Below are 22,179 nucleotides of genomic sequence, written 5' to 3' on the forward strand. Positions count from 1 at the left end.
GTCCTTCCAGTCCCCCATTTCCCAGTGAGTTTCTCATTCAGAGTCACCCTTTAGCATCCACCGTGTTCTTGGCCATCTGCTTACTCCCATTTGCCCAGAGCTGACCCCTGGGAAGCCACCTGGGGGGACTTCCCTGCTGCCGTTGGTCTCCAGGCCTTAAGAGCACACCACTGTCCAAACCCAGGGTGCTGCCCGTGGGTCACAGAGGTGCAAGGTCCTATGCAGAGGCGAGAATGGCAGTCACACTTTGTCACCTGCTACAAAGTTGCTGTGCCTGGGCCCATGTGTGTCAGGGACTCTGGAAACAAGCCTCACCTTTCAGCAAAACCCTTTCTAATCTGAAGCCCATTCAAGGGGCCGGAGAGGGACCAGCAGCCACACTACCCGCTTGCCAACCCCTCTCTCAGATTCCAGCCCAGCTCCCCACAAGGCAACCCAGGCTGCCCCAGATGCCACTGACCCCTCCCTTGCCTCCCTAAACATCACCATAACAACAAGACTACCTTATGTATCTTTTAAAAATTAATGAGGAGGCCTGTAATTCTACCACTTTAGGAGGCCACAGCGGGAGGATCACTTGAGCCCAGAAGTTCAAGACCGGTCTGGGCAACTTACTGAGACCGTACCTCTATTTTTTAAAAAAAGAAGAAAAATGAATGAGGCAGGGGCTTCCCACCATCCCCCTGCAAAGCTTATATTCTCAAAGATAAATTCAAGCCTTTTGGCCAGGCGCAGTGGCTCGCGCCTGCAATCTTAGCACTTCGGGAGGCCAAAACTAGAGGATCTCTTGAGGCCAGGAGTTTGAGACCAGCCTGGCCAACATAGCAAAACCTCATCTCTACTCAAAATACAAAAATTAGCTAGGCATGGTGGCACACACCTGTAGTCCCAGCTACTCGAGAGGCTGAGGCTTGAGAATCACCTAAACCTGGGAGGTGGTGGCAGTGAGCTGAGATTGTGCCACTGCACTCCAGCTTGGGTGACAGAGCAAGACTGTCTAAAAAAAAAAAAAAAAAAAAGGCTTTTTGCTTGTCCAATTGTCTAAAAAGAGATCTGTTCAAAATGTTGCAAATACCCTTTCTTCCAACTTCTCTACTCCGGTCAAGGTTCCAGAGATGTTACAACCAATTTTTTCTCAGTAGTCAAGCTCAGAGTCCCACGTGCTTCTCCTCCTCCAGCAGCCTTTGTAAGGAGGCAGCTGCCTCCAGAAATCACCTTGCAACTAAACTGTGAGAAAATGTGTAAGATCTTAACACAGTGGTAGAAACTAACATGTATGCAGCAGCCACTGTGCACCCGACACTGTTCTTGGTGCTCTCATGCAGCATCTCGCTTCTCCTCACCTCATCTGGAGGTGGGTTCAGTTATCAGGTCCATTTATCAGTCAAGCCTCTGGGGTTCACGAGGGTCATGCCCCTCGCTCAAGGTCACACACTGGGAAGCGATTGGATCCAGGATCCAGGCCCAGGCGGTCAGATTCCAGAGCCTGCACCCTGAACCAGTACCGCAAGGGCTGGTACCCCCGCACATTTTTTGCCCCATCAACATATCATCATATCACACTACCGGCATCATGAAGTGCACTCATGATATGTTTGCCCCATCAGTGTGTCACGAGGGCACTTCATGATGCAGGCGGGGTTGGCAGGTGTGCATCATGTAGGCTCCACATGGGACATGGCATCCCTTATGACTCTTGGCTGCAAAGTGCCAGAAACCCAGCTCCACTCACTTAATCTGAAAAGTGGGTGTATTTGTTCGCCAGGGCTGCTGTAACGAATTTCCCCCACTTACTGGCTTCAAACAACACACATGTGTCCTCTTACAGTTCTGGAGGTCAGGAGTCCCCATCAGTGTCACTGGGGTTCCTTCTGGAGGCTCTGAGAGGAGAATCGTTTTTTTTACTTTTTTTTTTTTTTTTTTTAGACAAGAGTCTCACTCTGTTGCCCAGGCTGGAGTGCAGTGGTATGATCTCAGCTCACTGCAGCCTCCTGCCTCCCAGGTTCAAGCTATTCTCGTGCCTCAGCCTCCCAAATAGCTGGGACCACAGATGTGCACCACCATGCCCAGCTAATTTTTTGTATTTTTAGTAGAGGCGGGGTTTCTCCATGTTGGCCAGGCTGGTCTCGAACTCCTGGCCTCAAGTGATCCACCTGCCTCAGCCTCCCAAAATGCTGGGATTACAGGTGTGAGCCACCACACCTGGCCCTTTGGTTTTTTGTTTGTTTTAGTTTTTCTTCCAGTGGCCTCTTGTGTATGTTGACTGTGGTCTCTTCTTCCATCTTCAAAGCACATCACTCCAGTCACCCTCTCCTTTCTGTCATCAGATCACTCTCCCTCTTACAGGGACCCATGTGATTCCATTTAGGGCCCACCCTGACAGCCAAGGAAGAACTTCCCACCTCAAGATCTCTAACTGAACTAAAGTCCTGATTGCCATTTAAAGTAACAGATTTGCAGGTTCCAAGATAAGAATGTGCGCATCTTTGGGGTTTCGTTATTCAGCCCAGCACAGTCAGGGATGGCTCAGCTTCAGTCCTGACTGGATCCAGGGGATCAGATCGCGTAGTCGTGGCATCCCCCTCTCCAGCTCGCACCCCTGCTTTCCTCCGCAGCTCCTGGCTTAATCCACCATTCAGCAGCCCCAGGGAAGAGACAGCACCTCTTCCAAAAGTCCCAGCCAACCTCCCCGGGCTGGTTCCCATTGGCCCACCTTAGACCACATGTTCATCCTTGAAGCAATCACTGTGGCCAGGGGGACCTTGGGTCCCTCTGATTGGTTTTCATTGTCCCCACCCTGTGGTTTTTTTGTTTGTTTGTTTGTTTGTTTTTTGAGACAGAATATTGCTCTGTCGTCCAGGCTGGAGCACAGTGGCGCGATCTCGGCTCACTACAACCTCCACCTCCTGGGTTCAAGCAATTCTCATGCCTCAGCCTCCCGACTAGCTGGGTTTACAGGCACCTGCCACCACGCCCAGCTAATGTTTGTATTTTAGTAGAGACAGGGTTTCATCATGTTGGCCAGGCTGGTCTCGAACTCCTGACCTCAAATAATCCACCTGCTTCAGTCTCCTAAAGTGCTGGGATTACAGGCATGAGCCACCATGCCCAGCCTCCACCCCATGGTCTTGTCCCACAGAGAGAGGTGTTTCCCCAAGGAAACTGAGTGGGGAAACAGCATGGCATTGGAGTTTGTTGAATGGCAAGCCCCGGGGATAGTACCTGGCACATAGTAAGCATTCAGTAAATGATGATCACAGATCATGAGGCACAGCAGGTGTCCCTCCAGGAGCCAATACTTGAAGAGCACAGGGTTTACTAAGCAGATGAAGGCAGGAGAGCATTTCAAGCAGGGGCAACACCTTTAGCAAGGCAAAGGTGTCCACCATATGGCCAGGGTGACCAAATGTCTGGCCATACTTGGGAAACTGGAGACCTAGAGGAGTCCTGGTTTGCACCTGTCCCCCTAGTACAATACCAGCCCCCTTTACTGCAAAACTCTCTCTGTTTGGAGAGTAACTGTATGGTCACTTTCCTTGCAGTCAACCTGTTCATTTGTAAGGAAACCAAACAGACAAAGAGGATGAGATTGAACCCAAGGACCTCTAACCTTGAGTGTCCAAACCCAGACTAGAACCCGAGCCTGATGACTCCCAGTGCAGTGCTCATCCCAGCCCTCAGCTTTTGAAGCCAACCCTTAAAGGCTACATCAGATTAACCAGGCACGTTCTCTCTCTCTTTTTGTCGAATTTTCCATAGGATTGTGACCAGATCCACGTTGATGACGTCTCATCAGATGACAATGGCCAAGATTTAAGGTGGGAATTTGAGGAGTCAAAAATGCCCATTGATTGATTGATTGATTGATTGATTGATTGATTGATTATCAAGTTCTCCTTCTACTAGGAAGTGGGGTGGGAGAGGAGGGCTGCTTATAAGGACAAGGTGTACCTGCCTCCGGCCAGAACTGGGACTTTTGCGTCTCAAACTCAAAAATCACAACTAGCCGGGTGTGGTGGCTCATACTTGTAATCCCAGCACTTTGGGAGGTCTTAGCAGGAGGATCACTTGAGCTCAGGAGTTCAAAACCAGCCTGAGCAACATAGTGAGACCCCCATCTCTACTATAATAAATAAATGAGTAAAAATTTGTTTAAAGAATCACAACCTCACCCTTCAACCCTACAGTCTCTTGCTCATCACCTCAAATCACTAAACTCTGCTCATTTATTGCTATTTTTTTCCTGCTTAATGCATGCATAACAGAAAAAATTCAAACACTTAACCTGACCTCACCTCCCAAAATCACCACCATTAAGAGTTTAGTATATATTCTTCAAAGATCTGCTCAAAATGTTGAAAATACCCTTTCTTTCAGCTTCTCTCCTCCCATCAAGGGTCCAGAGATGTTATAACCAATTTTTTCTCAGTAGTCAAGCTCAGAGTTTCACGTGCTTCTCCTCCTCCAGCAGTCTTCATAAGGAGGCAGCTGCCTCCAAATATTTGGTTGTATTCATTAGCATACATATATATATATATATATATATATTGTTGTTGTTATTGTTTGTTTTTGTTTTTGAGGCTGACTTTCACTCTTGTCACCCAGGCTGGAGTGCAGTGGTGTGATCTCGGCTCACTGCAACCTCCGCCTCCCAGGCTCAAGCAATTCTCCTGCCTCAGCCTCCTGAGTAGCTGGGATTACAGTCGTGCACCACCACACCCAGCTAATTTTTTTGTATTTTTAGTAGAGGCAGGGTTTCACCTTATTGGCCAGCCTGGTCTCAAACTCCTAACCTCAAGTGATCTACCCGCCTCAGCCTCCCAAAGTGCTGGGGTTACAGGCGTGAGCCACCGCACCCGACCAGTTATATATATTTTTAATATAACAATTGATACAGCCAATACTTAAAAAACACTTCTCAAATGAATAAGTGGTGTGTCTGGTTTCTAGGGGAAAACACTCCCAGGAGATGGCTTCCAGGAATCAGGTAACCCATTGCTTAATATGAGACAGCTTCAAGCCGGGTGTGGTGGCTCACGCCTGTAATCCCAGCACTTTGGGAGGCCAAGGTGCAAGGATCACCTAAGGTCAGGAGTTCGAGACCAGCCTGGCCAACGTGGTGAAACCCTGTCTCTACTAAAAATACAAAAATTAGCCGGGCGTGGTGGGGGCACCTGTAATCCCAGCTACTCGGGAGGCTGAGGCAGGAGAATCGCTTGAACCCAGGAGGCGGAGGTTGCAGTGAGCCGAGATCGTGCCACTGCACTCCAGCCTGGGGTACAGAGCGAGACTCTGTCTCCAAAAAAAAAAAAGAGAGACAGCTTCCAGAGGAATGTGGGCTGGAATGTTCCAAGCCCGCCCCTGGGAAAACTTTATAAAAACGGAACCATAGTTAATCTGTGCTCATCCAAAATTACCACAATTCAACGGCTTTAGGCTCATCAGATATATTATTAGACCAAATAATGTTTTGGTTATGGGACCAGTCATTGTAATTTTATTTAGTACCTGCTTCCAAGGTGTCTCTCTCAACTTACTGCAAAAACAAAAATCAAAGTTTTGTTCCTGAGCCCTGCAAGTCTTTTCAAAACCCGGCACAGTTGGAGGTGACCGGCAGGCAGATGCCTGCTTCATTTTAATCAGCGATTCGGAAAATCCCTTCTGCAATCAGGACTGGCAAGGAGCAAAGCTCCAGCCCTACCAGGACTTCTCACCTGATGGAATAAATAAACCCCAGATCAAGGTTAATTGGTCCTTTCCATGAAGTCATCGTTGGGAAGCACTCTTCCTTTCAAGGCAGTGAGCAGCACTGTTCTGTTTCTGTAGTCCCCTGTAGCTAGCTGGCTTGGAATTGAGAGCAATAGTCCTCTGAACCCTGTCTCATGCTGAGCTGTTTGGTACCTCATTTTGAGAATTCTCAGCCCAAGGATGTTTTCTTCCTTAGAGACCAAATTCTCCACTTATTCATTCAAGAAATATTTATGGAGTACCTACTATATGCTAGGTCCCAAATGTGAAATGCCTCTTGTTTTTTTTGTTTTGTTTTGTTTTGTTTTTTGTTTTCTGTTTTTTGTTTTTTTTTTCAGTTAGCAGTAAGAACCAACCTTCAGAGATGCCTCGTTTTGTGCCATGTTCTATTCTAAATGCATTACATGGGATAACTCATTGCATATCCACAGTAACCCTAGGAGAGAGAGACGCTTTTATCCTCATCCTCATTTTACGGCTGGGGAATGTGAGGCATAGAGAGATTGAGCAATCAGCCCAAACTCACATGGCTGTTCAGCAGGGAAGGCAGGATTCAAATCCAGGCAGCCTGGCTCTTGGGACCCCAGCTCTTAACAGATCCTCTGTCCATCCTGGACACTGGTTCCTGCCCTCCCCAAGGGCCACCATCTCTTAACATCTAGACATCTCCCCATGGTGATCTCCATGGTAATCTCCCCATCTGAGTTAATTAATGGTCAGTGTTCACTTTTTCAAGAATAAATCTATGGCCGGGCACAGTGGCTCACGCCTGTAATCCCAGCACTTTGGGAGCCTGAGGCAGGTGGATCACTTGAGGTCAGGAGTGCGAGACCAGCCTGGCCAACATGGTGAAACCCTCTCTCTACTAAAAATACAAAAAATTACCTGGGTGCGGTGGAGGGCGCCTGTAATCCCAGCTACTCGGGAGGGGGAGGCTGAGGCGGGAGAATCACTTGAACCTGGGAGGCGGAGGTTGCAGTGAGCCAAGATCGTGCCTTTGCTCTCCAGCCTGGGCAACAGAGCAAGACTCCATCTCAAAATAATAAAAAAATTAAAAAAATAAAAAGTCAAAATAAGGGGCCAGGCACGGTGGTGCACGCCTATAATCCCAGCACTTTGGAAAGCCAAGATAGGAGGATCCCTTGAGCCTAGGAGTTCAAGACCAGCCCAGGCAACATAGAGAGACCCCATCTCTCCGAAAAATAAAAAGAAGTTAGCCAAGTGTGGTGGCGCACACCTGCGGGCCCAACTCCTCAGAAGGCTGAGGTAAAAGGATCCCTTGAGCTGGGAGGTTGAGGCTGTGATGACACCACTGCACTCCAACCTGGGCAACAGCACAAGACCCTGTCTCAAAAAAAAAAAAATTAAAAAATAAACAAAAGAAAGGCAAATGGATGTGGATCAGGTAAGAGCAAAAGACACCACTTTTCTTGGGGAAGCTAATGAAAGCTGTGGTCCTGCTGCCCCCCAAATGCACACTCGCAGCACCCTGTGCATTTCGAGGGGCTCATGGACACACCCGAAAGCCCACCCGTGGGTCCCACAGAGCCTGTGGTCTCCCAGTGAAGATGCCCTGCACCCCCCTGCACTAACACTGCTCCTCCCCTCCTCTCTCCGCAGCACATACAACTTCTCCGCTGACGGTTTCCACAGTTCGGCCCCAGGAGCCAACCTGTGCCTGGGCTCTGGCGTGCATGGCGGCGTGGACTGGATGAGGAAGCTGGCCTTCCGCTACCGGCGGGTGAAGGAGATGTACAATACCTACAAGAACAACGTCGGCGGTGAGTACCGTGAGCCTCGGGCCTCCGAGGAAGGGAAGCTCATTGGGATGGATGCTGTCAATCTGTGTCCCTGCTGTGCCAGGCGCCAGGCAGAGAGGTTCACAAGTTCAGTACCAGCCCACTTAATGCAACCCTGACGACACCCTTCGGAATAGAGCACTGGGATTTTGTCACCTTTGCTTTGGGGGTGGGAAAGCTGAGGGATGGAGGCTGCATCTGGTCCAAGATCCTTCAGGCCACAAATGGCACGGGGTGGACGTGGGGGCGGAATTCTCTTACCCACAGCCAGAGGCTCTCACAGTGTGGTCCTGCAAGCAGCAGCGACAGCATCACCTGGGGATGTGTTGAAAATGCAGATTCTCTGGCCCTACCTCAGGTCTAGCAAATCTGAAACTCTGCACTGGGGCCCAGAATCTGTGTTTTCACAGCCCTGGAATCCCCGCTTGGATTCTGGAATTCCAGAATCCCCCTGGAATCGGGGGGACATGTGTCTTGAGTCTGCAGCTCAGATTGTTGTCCGCAGACCAACCACATCAGCATCCCCCTGGAGCTGGTTAGAAGTGCAGGGTCACCAGCAGGCAGAGTATGCAATGACCCAAGATTACACCACTGCACCCCAGCCTGGGCGACAAAGTGAGACCCCATCTCAAGAAAAAAAAAAAAAAGTGCAGGGTCTCAGGCCTCATCCTGGGCAACTGACTCAGAATCTGCTTTAAAAATTTTTTTTTTTATTTTTGAGGCAAGGTCTTGCTATGCTGCCCAGGCTGGTCTCAAACTACTTCTGGCCTCAAGTGATCCTCCCACCTCAGCCTCCCAAGTAGCTGGGATTAGAGGCATGCACCACCTGCCTGGCCCAGAATCTGCATTTTTAACAAGCCCACCAGGTGACTGTGGAGGCATTAAAATTGAAGAAGCCCTAGAAGTCACTGGTTCTCACATGTGGCTCTCATTGGAACCACCCAAGGAGTTTCCGTTTCTGATGGTCTTGGTGTCACTGCAGCCTGGACATCAGGAGTCATAAAGATCCCGGGGGAATTCTAAGTGCAGCCAAGGAGAGACCCGCCCCCCGGCTTCAGGTACTAGGAGTGTTTGCTCATTACCCCAAACAAGAAGTCTGAAGGCACTGAAGGCGAGGCTGGCTCAGCCGTAGTCTAGAGAATTCTGGAATTCTCTAGAACAGAGGTTTTTAACTGGGGGTGATACTGCGCCCTCCCCGGGAGACATCTGGGAGTATTCCTGGTTGCCACAGTGCCTGGAACCAACCACTGGCCCATAAGGGCAGGGTTTGAGTGGGTGGCTAATAGTGTCTGCAATATACACATTGGCCCCAAAAGCTTCTAGGGCCCCCTCCCTCCATTCCTGGAAAGAATAGAGTCCCAGTTCTCAAACTGGACAGAACCCACTTCCAGTCCCAGCTCTACAACTTTCTAGCTATGTGGCCTTAGGCAACGTACATACATGGTCATCTTAATAAGCCTCAGTCTTTAAGTCTATGAAATGGAGAATACAAATACTTCTGCTTCCCTGGATTATTGAGAGATTTATTGTTAATGCATACAAAAGGCATGACTCCATGCCTGGTACACAGCAGGCACTCAGTAAATGGTGGCATTTGTCGTGAGTTGCTCTCAGTTTTGCTTGGGAGCCTTGGGTTCCCCTGTGTCTTCCACTGTCCCTGGTAGCTTTCCCATCTGTTCTTTGGGACAGACTTCCTGTCATGTTCGTGGCTGCCGTGCTAATGCAGCCCATGTGCTAAGCGCGGTCCTGGCAGTAGCTAATGTTTAAGGAGCACTCACTCTGCCAGTTTTGCCACCATTTTCATGGAATAGCTGCTTTACTCTTCACAGCATCCCTGTAAGGTAAATGTTTTTATCAACGGTGTTGCTTGAAAGCAGAAGCTGAGATTACGGAGGTTAAGTAACCTGCCCAGCGTCACACAGCCCAGGCAGAAGAGCCACAGTGGAATCCCAGGCTGGATGACTCCACCACCTCTGCCCTTCAGGGCCACACTTAGTGGCCTCTCAGATGTGAGTGTGTTGATTGCAGGAGTGAAGCAGCAAGCTCTGGTCAGGTCCCAGCCTTTGTACCCAGCCCTGCACGGAGGGAGGAAGGGAGCAGGAGGGCTGACTTAGGTGAGACAGGGATGGGGTTGGCCACCAGAGAGCATCTGTTCCCCATCCAGGTTAAGGCCCAGGAAATGCCAGGGCTTTGTCAGGCTGCTCTGCTCACCCATAGCTGAGGGGAGAGCACCCAAGGCGTCAGCCAGTGAGGAGCCCACAGCCAGCGGCATGCCAGTCTCCTTCCCCAACCCAGCTGTTCCCGCATCACAGAACTAGCCAGGTGCACGGCCGCAGCTTCCAGCCCAGGGATCACCACAGATCCCTGCAATTCCAAATGTTTTAGAAGGTGCGCTCAGAAGAAAGCCATCTGCAAAATACAGGATAGAGAAAATACTTAGTAAATCACCATCTAGGAGGCAAGGGTTGGAATCAGGGGCCTTAGCCTGATGTCATTCCTCCGTCTACCACTTCCCATGTAGCTCTGAGCAGGTTATTTGACCTCCCTGTGCCTCAGTTTCCTCCTTGTGTGTAAAATGGGGCATCATTGGTAGGTGGCTAATAGTATCTGCAATATACACAATATACACAAGGATTCATGCCAGGATGTTGTGAATTCGCACAGGAAAGGTGCTCACAGTGGCATCTGACACACATAAGCTCTCAAGTGGCACTGTTGTTATCTGGGGAAGGTGGGAAGGAGGCCAAGCCTGGAGGAAAACGCTGAGGAAACAGCTTGAAGCACACTTCCCAGCATGGAGCAAAGTAGGGGTGGTTGGGCAGCTAGCTAAAAGTGCTGAGCCTTGTGAGTTTGTATTGTTACTGATGGTTCCAGCTAAGGGTCTGTGGGGAAGGTGCAGAGAGAAAGGAAAACCAGAGGCCATGTGTTCTCCTAGAGTTGATAGACTAATGAGAAGATGGGACATGTAGCAGTAAGAAGATCCATTCATTCATTCATTCATTCATTCATTCATTCATTCATTCATTCATTCGTCCATGTGTCCATCGTCAAAGGCATAGGTTGTGGATTCAGCGGTGAACAAAAGAAACAAGGTCCCTGTTTTCAAAGAATTTATATTCAATGAGTGGAGGAAACAGACCATCAACAAGTGAGCAAATCACTTAAATTCTTTTTTTTTTTTTTTGAGATGGAGTCTTGCTCTGTCACCCAGACTGGAATACAGTGGCACGATCTCGGCTCACTGCAACCTCTACCTCCCAGGTTCAAGTGACTCTCCTGCCTCAGCCTCCAGAGTAGCTGGGATTACAGGCACATGCCACCATGCCCGGCTAATTTTTGTATTTTTAATAGAAATGGGGTTTCACCATGTTGGCCAGGCTGGTCTTGAACTCCTGAGCTCAGGTGATCCACCCGTCTCAGCCTCCCAAAGTACTGGGATTACAGGTGTGAGCCACCATGCCCGGCTTTAAATTCTTAATTCAGTCATTTCAGAGAATGATCACACCTACTGAAGAAACAGAGGAATATGGCAGAGAGCCCGGCGTGGGCAGTGGTGGCCGGGGGATACTTGGAATAGTGGACCCAGAGTCCATCTCTCAGGAAGGGCTATTTGAACTCAGTATTCTAAATATTCTAGATGAGATTCTAATAATGATAACCAGATGCCCAGAGCTGAGGAATGACCAATACAAGCGAAGAGTCAGTCAGTTCAGCTACATTCAACTGCATAAGTAAAAGAACAACCAACCAAAAAATAACACAAAAAACAACAATGGCTTAAACCAGATAGAAATGTACTTTTTTTCTTATATACAAGAGCTGTAGGCATTCCAAGCTGGCCGAGTACCCTACAGTGTTATGAGCCCAGGATCCCAGCAGGATCCTTCTTTTTTTTTTTGAGACAGAGTCTCACTCTGTCACCTAGGCTGGAGTGTAGTGGCACAATCTCGGCTCACTGCAACCTCCGCCTCCCGAGTTCAAGCGATTCTCCTGCCTCAGCCTCCCAAGTAGCTGGGAATACAGATGCCTGCCACCACCACACCCGGCTAATTTTTGTATTTTTAGTAGAGATAGAGACGGGGTTTCACCACGTTGGCCAGGCTGATCTCGAACTCCTGACCTCAGATGATCTGCCCACCTCGACCTCCAGAAGTGCTGGGATTACAGGCATGAGCCACCCTGCCTGGCCCCTTCTATCTTTGTATTTATTTATTTATTTATTTATTGAGACTGGGTCTCACTCTGTTTCTCAGGCTGGAGTGCAGTGGCATGATCTCGGCTTGCTGCACCCTCAACTTCCTAGGCTCAAGCAATCCTCCCACCTCAGCCTCCAGAATAGCTGGGACCACAGGCACATGCCAGCGTTCCTGGCTAATTTTTAAATTTTGTAAAGACGGGGCCTTCCTGTCTTGCCCAGGCTGGTCTCAAACACCTGGCTCAAGCGATCCTCCCACCTCAGCCTCCCAAAGTGCTGGGGTTACAGGCGTGAGCCACCTCACCCAGCCAAAATCAGGATTCTTATTACTAATGAGAAGATCCTTTTGTATTTATATTTTTACTAATTACAAGTGAGAAAAATGGATAGTGGATGGCAACTAAGTGTCTACCACAAACAGCAAATGAAAAGTCTCTGAGACAAAAAGAGTTTGACACTTTTCAGAAAGATAAAGAAGGCCAGCATAGCTGGATAGCTGGAGTGAGGGGGCACGTGGTCCGGGACAGGATGAGAGAGCTGGCAGTGTCCAGATGACATAGGTCCCAGTTTGGACACTGGGGTCTTCTATGTAGAGAAGACGATGTCTCCATAGCACAGGCAGCATTTTGTCCTAATTCATTCTTCCTTCAATAAATACTGATTGAGCACCAAGCACAGGCCAGGCCCTGCTACAGAAACTGCTGCTATGTTGGTGAACAAGACCGACTTGGTCCCTGCCGTCTGCCCTAGAGTGAATAGCCTGATGGCCAAGGCAGATGCCAAACACATCGTCACACAGATACACTTAAAATTAGAGTTGTGAGAAGTGCTGTGAAGAAGAGCTACAGTGTGTTGGGAGAATATAAACTAAAGGGACCTGACCCAGCCTGGAGAGATCAGGTTAGACCTTCTAGAACAAACGACATTTAAGATGAGGCCGTAAGGCAGGATGCAGAGGTTCACACCTGTAATTCCAGCACTTTTGGAGGCCAAGACAGTATTGCTTGAGGCCAGGAGTTCAAGACCAGTTTGGGCAACATAGCAAGACCCAATCTCTATGAAAAATACAAAATTTAGCCGGACATGGTGGCAGGCATCTGTAATTCCAGCTACTCAGGAGGCTAAGGTGGAAGGATTGCAGGATTGCTTGAGGCTAGGAGACTGAGGCTGCAGTGAGCCTTGATCACACCACTGCACTCCAGCCTGGGTGACAGAGCAAGACCTTGTCTCAAAAAAAAAAAGAAAAGAAAAAAGACAAGGCCCAAATGCAGAGTGTGAAGGATTTAGCCAGGCAAAAGCAGAAGATGAGATAAAAGAGTGGTCCAGGTTCTGAAATGAGGTGTGCAAAGGTCTTGGGGCAGGAGTCCACTTGGTGTTTCAGGGAACAAACAAGAGGCCTCCAGGCTGGAATGGAAAGAGCGGCAGGAAATGAAACTCAGTAAGGACAGGATCACGCTGCTGGGGGTTTTGAACCTTATCTTAAAGCTACTGAAGGCTGAGAGAATGGCAGGTAGAGAAATACCCACAGAGTGGCTCTGGAAGCCAGCTGCCTGGGTGCCGGACCTGTGTCCATTTTTGTTCATATCTGTACATTCAGTGCCTATTACAATATCAAGCACCTAGAAGGCACTCCTGAATTTTTTGTTGGATGCATGGATGGGTGGATGTGGGGGTAGATGGGTGGATGGGTGGGTGGGTAGATGGGTGGATGGGTGGGTAGATGGGTGGATGGGTGGGTGGGTAGATGGGTGGATGGGTGGGTGGGTGGATGGATGGATATTGGGTGGATGGATGGATATTGGGTGGATGGATGGATGGATATTGGGTGGATGGATGGATATTGGGTGGATGGATGGGTAGGTACGTGGGTAGGTAGATGGATGGCTGGATAGGTGTCCATTATTTTCTCCCTATGGTGAGCAAGTCAGTCAACATCAAAAAGCCTGTTTCTTTACCTAAAAATACAGAAATAAAAATGGTGTCCACTTCTATGGTCATTGTGAGAATGAAATCATGTTAAAAGCAGAGCCCTGCACATAAGCACTCAAAAATGTTCATCTTTTTTTTATGTTATTATTCCCTGTCTCCACCATAACAATATAAGCTCTATAATCTGCATATTTTTGTTCATATCTGTACATTCAGTGCCTATTACAATATCAAGCACCTAGAAGGTACTCCTGAATTTTTTGTTGGACGCATGGATGGATGGATATGGGGGTAGACGGGTGGATGGGCGGATAGGTGGGTGGGTAGATGGGTGGATGGGTGTGTGGGTGGATGGGTGGATGGGTGGGCGGATGGGTGGATGGGTGGATGGGTGGGCGGATGGGTGGGTGTGTGGGTAGATTGATGGGTGGATGGATGGATGCATGGATGGATATTGTGTGGATGGATGGATGGTTGGATGGATGGATATTGGGTGGATGGATGGGTGGATAGGTGGGTGGGTGGATGGGTGGATGGATGGATGGATGGATATTGGGTGGATGGATGGGTGGATGGATGGATATTGGGTGGATGGATGGGTAGATAGGTGGGTAGGTAGATAGATGGGTGGATAGGTGGATGGGTGGATGGTTGGATGGATGAATAGATGGATGGATGGGTGGATGGGTGAATCAGTCAGTGGATGGATTAATCTATCAATCTGTTGATCTCAGGATAAGATTAAGAGAAGCCACTGGATTGAAGTTTACTTTGGGTGTCATCTGATTTTAACCCTCAGGGTATAGTAGCTAGATTCCTGTTCCCTACCTTCATCCCTCAGATCTTTCTGATATGATGACTACATCTTTATTTCCTTTGTCCACAGGGTTGATAGGCGCTCCCAAAAGGGAGACCTGGCTACAGCTTCGAGCTGAGCTGGAAGCTCTCACAGACCTCTGGCTGACCCACTCCCTGAAGGCACTAAACCTCATCAACTCCCGGCAAGTGGCAGCCCTCGTTTTCCTCTGTGCCATTGAACTTTCTCACAGTAGACAGTGGTGCTCCTGCATGTCACACTTGGGAGAATTGGACTCCTCAAACTCTCACTTGCACACTTTCCAATTTTTTTTTTTTTTTTTTTTTGAGATGGAGTCTCACTCTGTCGCCCAGGCTGGAGTGCAGTAGCATGATCTTGGCTCACCACAACCTCTCCCTCCCAGGTTCAAGCAATTCTCCGGCCTCAGCCTCCTGAGTAGCTGGGATTGCAGGTGTGCACCACCACGCCTAGCTAATTTTTGTATTTTTAATAGAGATGGGCTTTCACCATGTTGGCCAGGCTTGCCTCGAACTCCTGACCTCAGGTGATCCACCCGCCTCGGCCTCCCAAAATGCTGGGATTGCAGGTGCGAGCCACCACTCCCAGCCCAAATATTTAATAAAGCTTAAGTGCACAGGGCTCAGTGGATACCTTGGAGCATAGCTGAGCTAATAGCGGCAGAGATTTTTCAGGGCCCAACAGGTTTCCAGGTTTCTGGATTCTCCCAAAAGATGAGAACTGGCATGCAGGCTCCAGCTTACTCCAGTCCCCACCTCTCCCTGTTGTCCTACACTTGTTCCATATCGCTCATTTACATGACCTGCAACTATTTAAGTGTATGGCCCTTGCAATAAACATTTGCTTTTTATATAAGAAAAATATTCCCCCCATACTACATTTCACTATGTCAGGCAGCTTCAGGCTTAAAAGAGAGGAACAGCCTGAGAATCCTTAGGCCCTAACATAGCTGAAGATGACAGCCACAGCCTCCAAGCCTACCAGATTTCCCGCCAACTGCAGGCTCATGCAGCAGGAGGAGGCCTGGCCTCGTGGTCCCTCTGAGTTCTGATCCACAATCTCCTTTGTCCTTAGGCCCAACTGTGTCAATGTGCTGGTCACCACCACTCAACTAATTCCTGCCCTGGCCAAAGTCCTGCTATATGGCCTGGGGTCTGTGTTTCCTATTGAGAACATCTACAGTGCAACCAAGACAGGTAGGGAAAAGCCACACTTGGGGTGGGGGATACAGGGTTGGAGGGTGGGGTTAGCTTTCCATCCTGGGAATGGGATGTTTAAGGAACATGACACTGGGGAAATTGATGGAATGTGCCTACGGCCATGACTCAGATCCCCAAAACAGCCCCCACAGACCACACGCCTTAACCTCTGCTTCTAAAGAAATTGGTTAGGACCACAGTTTTCCAAAGTGTCTGTATGAGTTCAGATACAGGCAAAGCTGCTGTAACAAACACACCCCAAATGCAAGGGCTTGCAAAAGAGTCAAAGCTGGTTTCTCCCTAGTAGAACAGACAGAGGTGAGTGATCCAGGCTGGTGGGGTGACCCTGTCCTCAAAGACACCCAGAAACCCAGGTCTCTCCCTTTTTATTTTTCCACCATTTCTTATGGTTTTATTCTCACGTATAGGGTCAAATCAGAGTCCTAGCCCGTTGTCATTCTAGCGGGTCTGATATTTGAAGGCCAAGCTCAGAAAGCTATGCACATTACGTTCTACTCACTTCCTGTTAGCCCCAGCTTAGTCTAGTCACGTGGCCACAAGTAGCTGCCAGGGAAGCTGGGAAATGTAGTCCATAGCTCAGTGACTCATACTGTCACTTAGTCTGGAATGCAGTGGCGAGATCATAGCTCACTACAGCCTCAAACTCCCAGCCTCAAGCAATCCTCCCACCTCAGCCCCCAAAGTACTGGGACTACAGGCATGAGCCACCGTGCCAAAATATTTTTAATTAGAAACCTTTTCCATTGTTTTTTCTCTAGAGCAAAAAATTAAAAAAAATAACTTATAGTACTTTGGCAGCATTTTCTTGGAGCAATTTTGGTTTTACTGAAGTTCTATGTCCAAACATTATATGAAACTGCCTTTTGATTTTAAAATTATAGTAGTAAGGGCCAAAATGGTTGTTGAAGATTTTTCAACAAGATCCTGTCTTTTCATTTTTCCCATTTTTCCTGCATACCTCAAGTACCTTTGCAGGTTTATTTCAAATCTCTTTTTTAAATAACATTTTTATTTTTAATTGTGGTAAAATTAAATAACTAACATGGTGAAAACTAATCTCTAACTAAAAATAAAAGAATTAGCAGGGCGTGGTGGCGGGTACCTGTAATCCCAGGTACTCAGAAGGCTGAGGCAGGAGAGTCGCTTGAACCCAGGAGGCAGAGGTTGCAGTGAGCTGAGACCAGGCCATTGCACTCCAGCCTGAGCAACAAGAGCGAGACTCCGTCTCAAAAAAAAAAAAAAAAAAAAAAAAATGGTTAAGATGGCTGGGTGCAGTGGCTCATGCCTGTAATCCCAGTACTTTGAGATGCCGAGGCAAGCAGATCACTTGAGGCCAGGAGTTCGAGATCAGCCTGGCCAACATGGTGAAACCCCATCTCTACTAAAAACTACAAAAATTAGCCAGGTGTGGTGATGCGTGCCTACAGTCCCAGTTACTCAGGAGGCCGAGGCAGGAGAATCGCTTGAACCCAGAAGGTGGAAGTTGCAGTGAGCCGAGATGGCACCGCTGCACTCCAGCCTGGGTGACGGAGCAAGACTGTGTCTCTAAACAAAACAAAACAAAACAGTGTCCAGCGCAGTGGCATCAAGTGCATTCAAATGGTTGTGCATCCATTGCTACTTCTACGTCGGACAGCTGCAGAGACTTGGGAGCCTGCTCTAACCCCTGCGCTGCCTCCTCCTGCTGTGTTGCCCTGGGCAAGCTACTGACCCTCACTGTGTTTCCGGCTGTCATCATCCTTCATGTGGGGATGATAACAGTGCTCACCTCAGAAGTTTGCTCAAGAACGAAATGATGAATACCGGGCCTTTGGGAGCACAGCTGCAGGCACCGAGCTCTTAATGAGCGGGTATTGGCTGTAATCCGGGGTCCTCACAGAGCGTTTTTTCTTTCCTTCCTGCGTGTGTGCAGGGAAGGAAAGCTGCTTCGAGAGGATAATGCAGAGATTCGGCAGAAAAGCTGTCTACGTGGTGATCGGTGATGGTGTGGAAGAGGAGCAAGGAGCAAAAAAGGTACTTCTTCCACCTCTCACACTGTTTTCCTGCTCTTTCGAGCACCCCTCGTGGTCTTCAAGGGCTCCTTCCACGATTTCCTCCACTCCCCGTGGCTGGCTGGGTCCTTCTTCCCAGGCTCCTTGCTTGCCAGTCCATTCCATTTGCAAATTGCAGAAGCATCCTGAGTAATTTCCTTCTACAAATCCCCCTCTCTGCCTCTGGCTGCTGCCCCTGGTAGCCCTGGATTGTTTCTAGGACAACTGTTCGGGAGCCTAGAGACACTCCGGCGGGGCAGGCTGGTGGGGGGCCAGTGCACGTGCATGTGTTTTATTTAATACTTACTGATCATATGTTCCAGGAACCCTTCCCAGTTAATAAAGACAGCATTAAGCTAATGAAAAAGAAAATCCTGCATTTGTGATCTCGGGCCCGTGAGGAGAGGGCAGGGGGTTCTGGTGGCCACGTCTCTGTTCTTGGAAAAGAAACAGCTGCCAAAGTGCTGGGTCTGGACCTGTCAACAGCGCCCCAGAGAGGCTGCCACCCCCCACCCGGAGGCCTGGGAAGTGGATTGTTAATGTCACAGAGCTTAATTAGGGGGAGCTGGTTTCCCCCATCTCTGCCTGGCAGCAAATCCCAAGGAAATGCAAAAATGTTTAGGGTCTCAGCAGATGAAACTCAGAAGAAGAGGGAAGCCCTAGGGTCCTGGGAGAGGGCCCCAGGAGAGAGGAGCTTGGAAGGCTTTGCAGGCCCTGTTCCCTCCACCTGGAAGGCTCCTCCCCTTTCCTGGGAGATGTAGTCTCTATTATCAGCCACCATGAGCCCTGCTAAGAAATGGGAGCTGCTTCTGAGAGAGAAGGGGAGAAGTGATATTGAGGGGCAGCTGCCGGGGTCAGTCACACTGGTGTGTGGCCAGGCTGTGGCTGGCATCTTGAGGTGCTGACCTAACCCCATGCCCTTCACCACCGTAACTTTGTTGCTAACATCATCATTGTATTCAATCCTTCAAAAACTCCTACAAAGTGGGTATCATTGCATCCCTTTTTTTTTTTTTTTTTTTTTTTAGAGATAGGGTCTCACTCTGGCACCTAGGCTGGAGTGCAGTGGCACAATCTCAGCTTACTGCAGCCTCTACCTCCTGGACTCAAGCGATCCTCCCACCTCCGCCTCTAAGTAGCTGGGACTACGGACAGGCACCACCATACCTGGCTAATTTTTTGTATTTTTTTTTTTTTTATGTAGTAATGGGGTTTCGCCATGTTGCCTGGGCTGGCCTCAAACTCCTAAACTCAAACAATTTGCCCACCTTGGCCTCCCAGAAAGCTGGGATTAGCGGCATGTGCCCGGCCACACCCCATTTTATAGATGGCAGAACTTGAGACTCAGAGAGGTTAATTAATATGCCTAAGGTCACACATCTGGTGCATGCAAACCTACCTGTGTCATGCTCCAAAGGCCTGGCAGGGAGGAGACGGACTTACGAGTTTCAAACACAGTTGGTTTTCACCCCTGAGCTAGTCAGGCAAGAGTAGAGCCAGCCAAAGAAGACTAGGTACACACCCGCCCACACAGAACTCCCATAAAAGTCCCAGTGTCTGAGGCAGAAGCCCCAGAACGTTAGTGAGAAACACAGTCCACCAGCAGCTCTCTCAGCCTGACAAATGGAAGTCATTAGCCCAGGCCACCGGACATCTGAGCGGTGTAAAATATGGCCGCAGGACCAGGGGCTTTCACTGTTTCTGCTGACAGTGTTGTTAATATCTCCATTTTAGTGGGTGATTTGTCTCCGCCTCTCCACGAGTGATGAATCCACTGGCACTCTGGAACCTTTAAGCCTGGGATAAAGGTGGCTAGAACATTCTCTTTCTTCCACCTTTGCTCATTCTCTCCCAGAAAAATGAATCACACTTTTTTTTTTTTTTTTTTTTGAGACAGAGTCTTGCTCTGTCGCCCAGGCTGGAGTGCAGTAGCATGATCTCGGCTCACTGCAACCTCCACCTCCCAGATTCAAGTGATTCTCGTGCCTCAGCCTCCTGAGTAGCTGGGATTACAGGCATGTGCCACCACATCTGGCTAATTTTTTGTAATTTTAGTAGAGACGGGGTTTTGCCATGTTGGCCAGGCTGGTCTCGAACTCCTGACCTCAGGTGATCCGGCCACCTCAGCCTCCCAAAGTACTGGGATTAGAGGTGTGAGCCACCACACCCAGCCAAATTACACTCTTTAAAGAGGGCAAGATTGGCCAGGTGGCAACCAGAATCTATCTTTGCAAAGAAAGGAAGGCTTAGCCGAGATGAGGGCAGGATGGGAATGCTAGGGCAGTGAGAAGGCGTTGAAGAGATGAGAGCTGTTCCCATAGGAGATGCTTTTCTGCTTCCCTTGAGCTGAGAATTGTTTAGAAACTACAGAACAAAGAGAAAAGGATACATTCAGAGGACTTTGCTTAAGAAACTTACCTTCTTTTTTTCCCTCTCTCTCTCCCTCTTTTCATTCCTTCTACGAATATTTCTTGAGCACCTACTATGTGCCAAGAGCCATGCGGTGCAGCAGTGAGCATTGCATTCCAAGCTTAACCTTCCTGGGGCCTTTGCACTTGCTGTGTCTTCTACCTGCCCCCACGTTCCCCCACATCTTTGCCAGAGCCTGCTTAAATGACACTCCCTGGAGAGGCCTTTCCTGATCCAGCTCTCAAAAGTAGACACACAACGCTGCTTTCTACCCTATCTCATTCTGTTTGCTTCCTAGCACTTACCAGGAGATGAACTTATCTTGTTTATTTCTTATCTGTGGGTTTATCTGAGCCTCCAATGAAAGCCCCATAAGTGTTTGTGACCTGTGCAGAAGGCCCCACTGGGGTCTGTCCCTGGCATCTTTATAGATCTTCCTTTGCTCACCCAGGGATTCTCAATCGGGATGCCCTTCCCTTCAGTGACCTGCTAACTACGAAGCACTCATTCTTTTTTTTTTTTTTTTTTTTTTTTTTTTGAGATGAAGTTTCACTCTTATTGCCCAGGTTGGAGTGCAGTGGCACGATCTCAGCTCACTGCATCCTCTGCCTCCCATGTTCAAGCGATTCTCCTGCCCCAGCCTTCCAAGTAGCTGGGATTACAGGTGCCCACCACCACGCCCAGCTAATTTTTGTATTTTAGTAGAGACGGGGTTTTACCATGTTGGCCAGGCTGGTCTCAAACTCCTGACTTCAGGTGATCCACCTGCCTTGGCCTCCCAAAGTCCTAGGATTACAGGCGTGAGCCACCATGCCCGGCCTCCTCATTCATTCTTCAAGGTCTGGGTCTCGTGCACCTCTTGTCCCCTGAGATACCCCCATCCCATTCACTTCTACCAAAAAAGAGGCTGCTTCCTCTGGCTGGCTCCCATGACATTTTATTTACACCTGCCTTAATGATTTCTTTACATTCTTCGTAAGGTAGTCTTATTTATTATCTTTGAAACTACTGAGAAACACCATCATTCTTTCCTCCACATACATGCACATATATATACAATTTGTCCTGCATCCTTCCTTTTTCCTATTTACCTAGATTGTCCCTAGCTACTCAGGAGGCTGAGTCAGGAAGATCAGTTGAGCCCAAGAGATCAAGGCTGCAGTGAGCCATGATCTGCATTCCAGCATAGACAACAAACTGAGACTCCATCTCTAAAATTTAAAAAAAAAAAATTAATGAAACGAAATTCAGCTGGGCACAATGGCTCATGCCTATAATCCCAACACTGGGAGGCTGAGGTGCGTGGATCGCTTGAGCCCAGGAGTTTGAGACCAGCCTGGTCACCATGGTGAAACCCTGTCTCTACAAAAAATACAAAAATTAGCCAGATGTGGTGGCATGCATCTGTTGTCCCAGCTACCTGGGAGGCCAAGGTAGGAGGATCGCTTGAGCCTGGGAGGTTGAGGCTACAGTGAGCAGAGATCATGTCACTGCACTCTAACCTGTCTCAAAAAAAAGAAAGGAAAAAAAGAAAACTCCACATCATGACAATAACTTGAAGCAAGTACTACCTGCTGCAAAGAAAAGGAAAAGATAGAAACAAAAGCTATAAAGAAAACAGGTTAGTGTCATCCTGACCTGGCTAGCTACAGTGGCCTGTTCAAGACTCTTCAAGACCAGCTCTGTTTGTTCACAGTGGAGATTGTCAAACATTGGGGAGGGGTTCCAGCACCAGCTGTGACTTTCTTCTTGAAGTAACAGGATTCAAAGCACTGCAGCTTCCAATTCCTGGCCTCAAGCAATCCTCCCGCCTCAGCCTCCCAAAGCGTCGGGATTATGAGCGTGGACCACAGTGTCCGGGCAAGAACAAATTTTTAAAAAGGAATCGCTTTCCCGCTGTGCAATTTAACGCCCTGTCAGTGCACTGCCTCAGACCACACTGGTACCAACAGAGGCGAGATGGTCAAACAGCGAACACGCTGGGCAGTGCTGGATAAGCCCGTCAGAGCAGGCT

At 48.7% G+C, this 22,179-nt stretch overlaps 1 protein-coding gene across 6 annotated transcripts in view; it reads left to right on the plus strand.

Annotated features, from left to right (window-relative positions):
- Window positions 1-22,179, plus strand: part of EYA2 (EYA transcriptional coactivator and phosphatase 2) — a 315,378-nt gene that overhangs the window by 292,205 nt on the left and 994 nt on the right. For all 6 annotated transcript variants that reach the window (XM_063658978.1, XM_063658976.1, XM_063658975.1 and 3 more), the window contains 5 exons: window positions 3,760-3,818; window positions 7,369-7,529; window positions 14,558-14,672; window positions 15,581-15,702; window positions 17,639-17,739. In XM_063658978.1, the coding sequence (XP_063515048.1) occupies window positions 3,760-3,818; window positions 7,369-7,529; window positions 14,558-14,672; window positions 15,581-15,702; window positions 17,639-17,739 (558 nt within the window). The remainder of the gene's footprint in view (window positions 1-3,759; window positions 3,819-7,368; window positions 7,530-14,557; window positions 14,673-15,580; window positions 15,703-17,638; window positions 17,740-22,179) is intronic.

Source organism: Pongo pygmaeus, chromosome 21 (genome assembly GCF_028885625.2).
Source record: "Pongo pygmaeus isolate AG05252 chromosome 21, NHGRI_mPonPyg2-v2.0_pri, whole genome shotgun sequence".
Taxonomy (NCBI): Eukaryota; Metazoa; Chordata; class Mammalia; order Primates; family Hominidae; genus Pongo; species Pongo pygmaeus.